Below are 9,336 nucleotides of genomic sequence, written 5' to 3'. Positions count from 1 at the left end.
ACGCAGCATACAGCGGTGTTGTGCATTTTGACCAGTTGATGGGAGAAGTATTCTTAAAATGCATTCAAAATTCTGAATAACTTGTAATATATAATTATTCACGGTATTTAGAAGAGCCCAGGATAACAATATCGTGCATATTCACTACCGTGATATTTCGCATTACCGAATACCGGCACAAGTCTAATCACAATTTAGGACAATGGTAAAAAGTAAAGATGTACTGCAAGGTGTGATGTGACTGAGATATCATATAATTTTCCTAACATGTAAATTGTAAGTACTTAAATGACAAAAATTATGTGCTTAAAATTGAAATACTTAAATGAAGTACTCAGAAATGATACCACTGATTGATCATGAAAACAAAATAATTGCATGACATGACTTTTTTAAAATTCCAAACATTTTGCACTGATTTAAGGTTTAGTAAACTATGCTCAAAAAGAGCCCTCATTTTTGTGTAGTTATTTATCTGCTTACAATTACATGCAAATTACTGTCTAAATATAATTTCATCTGTGGCCTAAATGAAATTAGCTCACATAATGTAGCATATTTGCTTCAGTGACAGTAAGGCGGTGGATTTCAACCAGAGGACCAGGAGTCACAAAATGATTTATATTTAAAAATTAATTAAGCGCTAGAAGCCAAAAAAAAAAAAAAAGATGTACACTGAAATCATATTTATTTTCCACCTCAATAAATATATATTTTTTTGTTGCAAAAAACAAATCAGAATCTTTAATCTTACAGAATCACAAACTAAATTGTGTTTAATTTCTTAATAACATTTCCAGTTTTTCTAAATAAAAAAGTTTGCAAACAAGCAGCATTATCATAACTACAGTAATTCCGTCAGAGTTTGGGTGACACTTGATTAGTTTCATAACAGATCACTTAGTATTTTGGCTTGTAATCTTAGATGTCGTTTTGCTCATGACTTTCTGTTGCAAAATGCAGCGATTTGACGTTAAAAACATCTTTATGATGGATTTGTTTCTTACAAATGCGTAGCTTTTTTTCTTCACAAGAGGTTAATCGATGGACTGGAGTGGCGTGGATTATTTGTGGATTATTGTGATGTTTTTATCAGCTGTTTGGACTCTCATTCTGACGGCACCCATTCACTGCAGAGGATCCATTGGTGAGCAAGTGATGTAATGCTACATTTCTCTAAATCTGTTCTGATGAAGAAACAAACTCTACATCTTGGGTGACCTGAAGGCGAGTAAATTTTAAAATTTAATTTTTGAGTGAACTATTCCTTTAAGCACTGATTTTTGCATCCATATGAAAACTTTATATAAGACAGTTAACTTCATTTTATCTATAGGACATGTTAATCATGTCATATAAGCCACACATACACACAGTTTGATTAACAATATAAATGTACACCTTTAGACAAGTTCTACTTTGTTATCTCTCCCTCTGTCTGGGTTGGTAGTCCTTGCTTTAGGGCAGCAACAGTTACTTTATTTTTTCCTCATATAGAGCACCCATTTAAATTTCCCTTTACCACCTACTTAATGCTCAGAATACTTGGAGATGTAGGCTGCGCTTTGCTCCTGGTTGCTATGGTGCCTTCGGCAGCAGGCAGGAACAGGTAATAAACATTTGTGGAGTTTTATAAATGATTCCCAGCTTGAATCCCTCTTGTCCTTTGAATGGAGATTTTTACCTTGTAAACCTTCAAAGGCACTGTCTATATCAGGTAGGGCTGCACAATTAATCAAATTTCTAATCGCAATTACAATTATGGATGCCACAATTACGTAATCGTTCAAAACGGCAATTAATCGTTCAAAGTCCACTTATGTTATTCTGCGTGCTTAAGAAGCTATCAAAATAGGGGCAAGAACCTTTTGGGGTAGGGGCATGTTTGTTTTGGTGATTTCAAATATCAACATTGGCTACCAGAAATCACTTACTCTGCCTTTAATAATCGCAATTACAATTTCAAGGGAATAATCGACAATTATGATTTTTGTCATAATCGTGCAGCCCTAATATCAGGTGCTAGGACCCATTTAAGATATTAAAATACTGTGCATTGCTCACCTCTGTTGGCTTGCAGTAAAATCACATTTTTGATTCTGGATCTGAGGAGTGTCAGAACTCACTGATTTCAGGAGTCCTTACATTTATGTTGAAAAAATAGTCAATAATTGTGCTACTGAGAGTTTTATGTGTTAAGTTGTATTTCTAATAATATTTCAATAAAGTTAAAATCATTAGGTAAGATAACAGTTTTGTTAACACATTGTATTTACATATCAAATATTATTATATTATTTACATTTATGCATTTTGCTGACACTTTTATCCAAAGCAACGTATAAAAGGGGAACACAAACAATTTTTCTAAAAGCCAACACTTTCCATAATATGTCAGGTTTGTTAGACAACTAAATTAGGAAGTAAGCTAGAGAAGAGGAGAAATGCAGAGAAATAAATATATCTTATAAATTAATCTAAATCTAATAAATAACAATACATATCTTAGCAAACATGAAACTAGCTTGATACTGAATCTTCCTGTCAAAACATTAAAATGTCTCGCAAGGTCTTGGCAAATGACCAAATGCGGTGATCTGATTCATGCAAAGCCCATCAATTCATGAATAATATCAAGTTTGGTCCTGAATATTAGATAGGTAGCATGACTGGATGACTGAGTCTGAGCATTAATATTCATAGGCTCAGTCTTTCTATATTGTCACATACTCCTTTGGAATCTGTTTCCAACCTCTGTTTCCTCTGTGATTTGTGATAGTTCACATTTCTGCTTGACAAGCCTCACAGACACTTCACAAAACCTGTTTAGCTAGTTAAATAAAGCAAGAAGATCAAGCCAAAAAGCTAGCAAGAGGAAAAGCACAAGGGGCTAAAGGTGGAAGGGGTAACGGGGGACTTGAAGGGCCAACAGCCAAAAACACTGGCACTCTCGTGTAACCCAGGGCTAATTAGAACAAGTGCCAAGAATCTGCAATAGTGAATGAAAGTGTGAATGAACTTGCAGAATGTGTTTTTTCCCTTCTTTTCTATTCCCCTTTCATGCACAGAATCATGCATCTTCCTTGTGTGGCCAAACTTCTGTATTATGAGGATTAGCACCACTGGCCATGATTTTATTTAGGGCTGTATAAATGAATGAATGAATGAATTAATGATTTTTCTGATAAAAAGTGTGATTGAGATTTAAACAATTTTGCCAAAAAGTTTGATTATATGTAAATAACTACCAAATAAATAAATAAATGAATGAATGAATGAATGAATAAATAAATAAATATTTATTAACCCTTTAACTGTCACTCACATTTTTGAACACAGACGTGAAAGTGCACTATCCAAACTTAAATTTTTATAATTCATGAACGAAAATATTTTGTAACATGATATTGATGTACCATTTTCATGGTAATAATGCAATGTTTGATTTTAAAATGGGTTTCAAAGGATGAATTTTGAGATTTAAAGTTTTCAATTGATATATAATTTCTGATGATTTCTAAAGTGTGATAGAGAAAAAGGCAATGAAGAAGACTTTTTTTGACAAAGGTCAGAACTCCTGATATGATGTAGATTTTTGAGGTGCACTCTTGTCATAAATTAATCTATTACTTTTCCTACATAATTTTTTTACAAAAACATTGGTAAAATATCTATTTAGGAGTCTTAGACCTTTCCAACGATATATAGTTTGTCATGATTAGATTAGGATTTAATTGTAATATAGTGAAGTAAACTTAGGCGTCCCACAGAGGGTACGGGTTTAAACAACATGAGAAACTGTTGTAATATTTATAATTGAAAAAAAAAAAAAAAATTGAGTATTTAAGAAATTATATTTTAGAGTACTGTAAAATTTAAATATGTCTTACATATTACATTAAATACATATTTAATATTACATTAAATACATTTCTATGTCTGTCTTAATTTGTTCATTTTTCAGCTTGTATTTTAGTGGAAAATAGCTTCTCTTATGTTTACAGCAGCTGATTTATTAGCACTTATAATTAAAAGGTTGATGGTTGGTACATTATATTATCACACTTGATAATGAATTACAAATGAATTACAGTGATATTTCACCCAAATATAGTATGAAAAAGAGCAACATGAAGATTCTGTAGATTTTTAATTTTTTTGTGTGTTACATGGAAAAAAAGCAAATCTTCTGCGTGTAATGGTGCGTTCAAGTCATGTCGGATAGATCGTATTTACGAGTTGAACGCACATGAACGCCACCACAAAGTCGTTATTACGAGTGGGAAACTCGAAATTTTCTTTAAGCCCCGAGTTTCCGAGTTGGGGGCGTGTCAATGAAATATAAAAAATGCAAAACACACCTGATGCGAATTCTTTGCTCTTCATTTTCTATAAGCAGAGTTAACAGACCCTGTTGTATTTTCTTGTAATTTATTAAAAGAAGGTACACCGCCATCTTGTGCCGACTAAACTGACTTGAACGCACCTGACGTCGTAATTACGACTTGTCAACTCGTAAGTACGAACGTCCCAGGAGGACTTGACCGCAGCATACAACAACACAAGGAAGATTAAATGACTGTGAACTATCCCTTTAATTCAGTGCAGGTGTGTTTTGGCTTCAGATCTAGTCTGAACAAGAAAGGAGCTGGAAAGTGAGAAATTGCTTTGTAGAAGCAATGAAATCATAATGTTTACCGAGTTAATGATATTGCTCTTTGTTTTTCTTTTCCCTAGTGAAAGAAAAACTGTTTTGGGACATGAACAGCAACCACTGTGTTTTGTTTGTGTGGGAAGAAACTATGCAGCAAAATAGGAGTTTTCTCTCTTAAAAATGAGTGGAAACACTTAGAAACAGTCCAGGTACTGATTCTGCAGCCGCAGTCTTAGCGCATATTTTCTGTCTATGTGGTTGGCAATCTGTTTACTTGAAGGGCCCTGTGCACACGGCACATGTTCCTGCATGTGCAGACCAGCCTAAGACAGAAATTGGTAATGGTTAAGCAGGGAAAGAGCAGGATTTGGGCACTATCATGTCTTATAAGTGATTCATGTGTTTTTGTGCATTAGAAAAACCTATTGATGTTAATTGGTACCAGATGCAGTTACTCAATATACGAGTAAGAGCAAGAGTTTTGATGATCCAGAGGCGAATTCCATACAATGCTATTGATCTGCAAGTTGGTCCTTCTTCATAAGCAACATGCCATGACAAGTCTGTAAAATATCACTAAACCTTCACTATTAAAGCTCCAGAAAGATGCAAGCTCCAGAATTGAAATAAGCCTACAGTATATGAAAAGTGTATGTCAAAGTAACATGGTACTGCCATCTGATACCATACATTTTGAGACATGCTGTAAATTATAAAAGGGAAAAATCAAGGTATATTAGCGTTTTCCTCCAGACAATGATTGGAAACAATTTGGAAAAAGTAATGGTGGTTGCGTAAGAGAACTGTGATGTTTTTGGTCTCAAGGCCTTTAAAATCCACTTTCCTAGGCTTGTTTGAGTTAGAAACAGAGAGTGTCTGTTGGTTCCCGTCTCGCCTCTGTAAACTGTGTTCACATCATAGCCATACTGAGAATTTGCCTTTACCTGCCCCCATGTTTGCATCTATTTCAGGCCGTATAAGAGATGCATTTGTTCTCAGAATTTAAGAGGCCTCTAAACACACCGGTGCTTTTCACACTTTATTTTGAACAGGACTGCTTGGCATCTTTTGAGCACGAGGTATTATAATATACATGCAGATGGAAAAAGTGTGAACATATCCAGACATACTCAGATCTGGAAAATCATTTTTTTTCTCCTATGTGCAGAGGCTGCTATAAGTAAATCATATGTAGATAGTAAACACTGTGGCGTTCCACAAACATGCTGGCTTTGTTGGAGCGGTTTAACATGTCAGCCTTGTTCAGCCAATGGCGTGACTTGGGGGTGTGGTTACCTGTTTGTCTGTGTTTGGGAAACCTGTTTGTAAGCCATTACGTTTTGCGATTCCATTTGATGCCACTAATGTTTAATAGGTCAAGCCTTTATACCAATCATTCAGCTGATGGAAAAAAGTCTTTCAAACAATTTCAAGTGGACAAAAGACTCAGTGATTGTAAAAACTGGACAATACCTAGAACAGGGTTTCCCAAACGGTGAACCCCTGGGGGTTTGTGAGTTAAATTAAAATTGCAATATCATGCAAATTGCAATTATCAAATCGCAAAAGGCTGCAACTTAGTCTAATGCGTTGCGTGTTTCAGTGTTCATTTACACACAAGCAGCTCATGATCAGGTGTTTTCAGTGTCTCGGAACGGCTCGGTTCACATTAAATTCTGATCTACAAAAACTCATCTCTGCATGTTGCTTATTTTTGTGGACCTAAGTTGGTAACTCTTTAGATTAGGGAACACAATATTCTCTGTTATCTAAGAGTTTTCCCTCAATAAATTTGCTGCTTATTATAGGTAATAAGGTAGTTTAGGTATGAGGATAATATGGTCATGCAGAATAAGGCATTAATGTGTGCTTTATAAGTACTAATAAACAGCCAATATGCTGGTAATATGCATGCTAATGGACAACTAGTTAATAGTGAGAATTGGTCCTTAAAATAAAGTGTTACCCGTAAGTTTTCAACCTTTTATCAGTTAATTTGTAAACCTGTTGTCAATTATACTAAAGGTCTCCCCTGCAGATTTCTGCCAAAATAAAAGCTTGAAGGTTTAACATTTGAAAGTGAAGCATTATAACTTGCAATGTAAAATGTCGAATGACTTTTTATTTTAAAATACAATAAAAATGTAATCATATTTTATTAATATTATTATTAAGATAGACTGCATTCCTAAAAACAACAGTGTGGATTTTCTGAGACACTATCACAACTAAAAAGATGTTTGAGTCCAATTTAAAGAGTCCAGCTACAAAGTCAATGCAAAGACTGTTTGTTTTTAACACTCTTCAGTCTTATTTGGTGTAGCGAATCAGCTCATTCATGCGGAAATATGAATAATTAATCATAACTAGTTATAATTAATTATAAATATTTAGATCCGCTGTAGATATTTACTTGACCTCTCCTGGGCCTTGTTCTCAGACAACTTGGCACCCAGTATGTTTATTGGGTGAGGGGTCTGTGAACGTTTGTTAATCTAATGAATAATTGATTTGTTAAATCAAATGAAAAATGGTGTGTCTGATTGGTCCAGACGCTACATTGGTTTCTAGTAAAAATCGAAGCCAGGTGTGAACAGCCTTAAAAAGCAACTATTTCTATTAGCATCAAAGTGTGGCATTCTTTATGCCTGGATGTTTCAGCAGCACCAATATGAGAGGTTTAAGTGTTTATCACATTGCAGTTCAAATTGCAATTTCAATATACAACAAAATAATGAATAAAAAAAAATGTTTTTTAAACAAATTCTGCCGCCTAATGCTATGAATCAGTAATTAAAAAATAAAAACAATTAAAATAAAACACTAACAGAAAAATTAGAAATATTTTATTTGTTTAACTGCATGTCATGACCTTCTAACATGACCTTGAGCTTGTCTCTGGACAGATGGGTGACGGTTATATTCATTTATTTATTTATTTTATCCATTTTTTGTGCTTGATATGGCCTGACTGCTGGGATCAGTGAAAATCACCTCTCAACTTCTCAAATCCCTTGTAGCAGCCTAGTTTTCAAAGTTGTACTCATCAGAATAGCGAGCAAGGTTTGAAGGCATTGTGTTCTTGTTCTGTTAAAATAACCCACTACAATCACAGAGCAGTGACTAAGGCCTCTGGCATGCCAAAAATGGTATTTATCACTTACTATTGGTGTAAAATAAGCAGTCAGGACTGTTTCCATGTTGATGGCCAGGCCGTGTGGGGTTCAGAAAGACACTGTATACCTGGAATTGGACTGACAGATGTAGATGACTTTTATGGTCATGGAAAAGTACTGAAATAAATGTTGTGCTGATTATCACCCCTGCCTGGGTGATAATCCACTTGAAATGAGATATTGGAAATTTGCTGCATATATCAGTTGCCACAAAGAAATCTGTGCAAGGCTATTTTGACTTGCTGTGTTTTACTGTGTCTGAGATAGGGCTGGACGATATGGCCAAAATTGATATCATGGTATATTTCTTAATTTCGGTCGATACGATATAATTCCGATATCGATATGAACACTATTTATCTGAAATAGAAATCTTTTGTATATTCAACGAAGTCAAACGGCACAAATAAATCAATGTATGGGAAACACTGGTAATGTATATCAAAATATCGGAAATGTGTTTAAAAATCATATCACCGTTATTGAAAAAAATTATATCGCGATACATATTGATATTGAATTATTGTCCAGCCCTAGTCTGAGACTTAATAGATTTCTCTGTCTGATTCCCTCTAGAATCGGTATATGATCTTCTTCCGAAAGAGCTGCAGCTGCCGTCTTCTAGAGAGCAGAACGCAGCCGCTATGAGTCAAAAAAGTGGTGGAGAGGCAGGACCTCCGCCGCCGACGGCTGTCGCCACAGGTAAGCTTTGTTTTCGTATTTTAAACCATCTTTTCTCTCAGATGCTGAAGACTGGAGCTAAGGCCTGCATCGTGATGCATATTCACCTGCCCACATTTTTTGTGGTTGATTAATTTGGTTCAAGAAAAATGGTCTTTATATGACAGGTGGTTTGAGGGGAGGGTGTGGTGACATCAGAGGTGGAGCAAGCTTTTGATAAAAGTTAACAGACAACTAACATTTCTTTTTTTTGGAGTAACATGCACCGAATGCAATGAATTGTTCACAATAGGACCAGAAAATAGGGACGTTTAAGCACAGAAAGCTGTTTTAATGGTAAATATTAAAATAATACTCTGTTATTTAATCAGGAAAATATATCTGATTGCATATAGATTGGGTTTGTGGTCTAAACATAATCTTGTTCCTTTGTGATGTTGGGCCTTGCTGAAAAAAAAATATAAGGAAAACCATCAAAAAAAATTATTTAATGTGGGGAAAAAAGACATTTCAGAGAAAACTAAACTTTTATTGGGGCATCAGAGTAGCAAATATTTTTTGCAAATAGTAATTAAATATCAATATTTAATTACATTTAAATCAAAAGCATTTTTTAACTTGGTATTTAACATACTCAACATTAAAGGGGTCATATGATGCTGCTAAAAAGAACATTATTTTGTGTATTTGGTGTAATGAAATGTGTTTATGTGGTTTAAGGTTCAAAAAACACATTATTTTCCACATAATGTACATTATTGTTTCTCCTCTATGCCCCGCCTTTCTGAAACGCGTCGATTTTTACAAAGCTCATCAGTCTGAAAA

At 34.6% G+C, this 9,336-nt stretch overlaps 1 protein-coding gene across 1 annotated transcript in view; it reads left to right on the top strand.

Annotated features, from left to right (window-relative positions):
• LOC107738361 (nuclear factor of activated T-cells 5-like) overlaps positions 1–9,336 on the top strand; it is a 36,919-nt gene that overhangs the window by 13,356 nt on the left and 14,227 nt on the right. Inside the window, exon 2 of the mRNA XM_016550110.1 lies at positions 8,407–8,532. Coding sequence (XP_016405596.1) covers positions 8,407–8,532 — 126 coding nt within the window. The remainder of the gene's footprint in view (positions 1–8,406; positions 8,533–9,336) is intronic.

Source organism: Sinocyclocheilus rhinocerous, unplaced genomic scaffold (assembly GCF_001515625.1).
Source record: "Sinocyclocheilus rhinocerous isolate Xijiao unplaced genomic scaffold, SAMN03320098_v1.1 scaffold1065, whole genome shotgun sequence".
In the NCBI taxonomy this organism is placed as follows: Eukaryota; Metazoa; Chordata; class Actinopteri; order Cypriniformes; family Cyprinidae; genus Sinocyclocheilus; species Sinocyclocheilus rhinocerous.
Note: the sequence above shows the minus strand (reverse complement) of the source record. Positions and strands in the feature narration are given on the sequence as shown.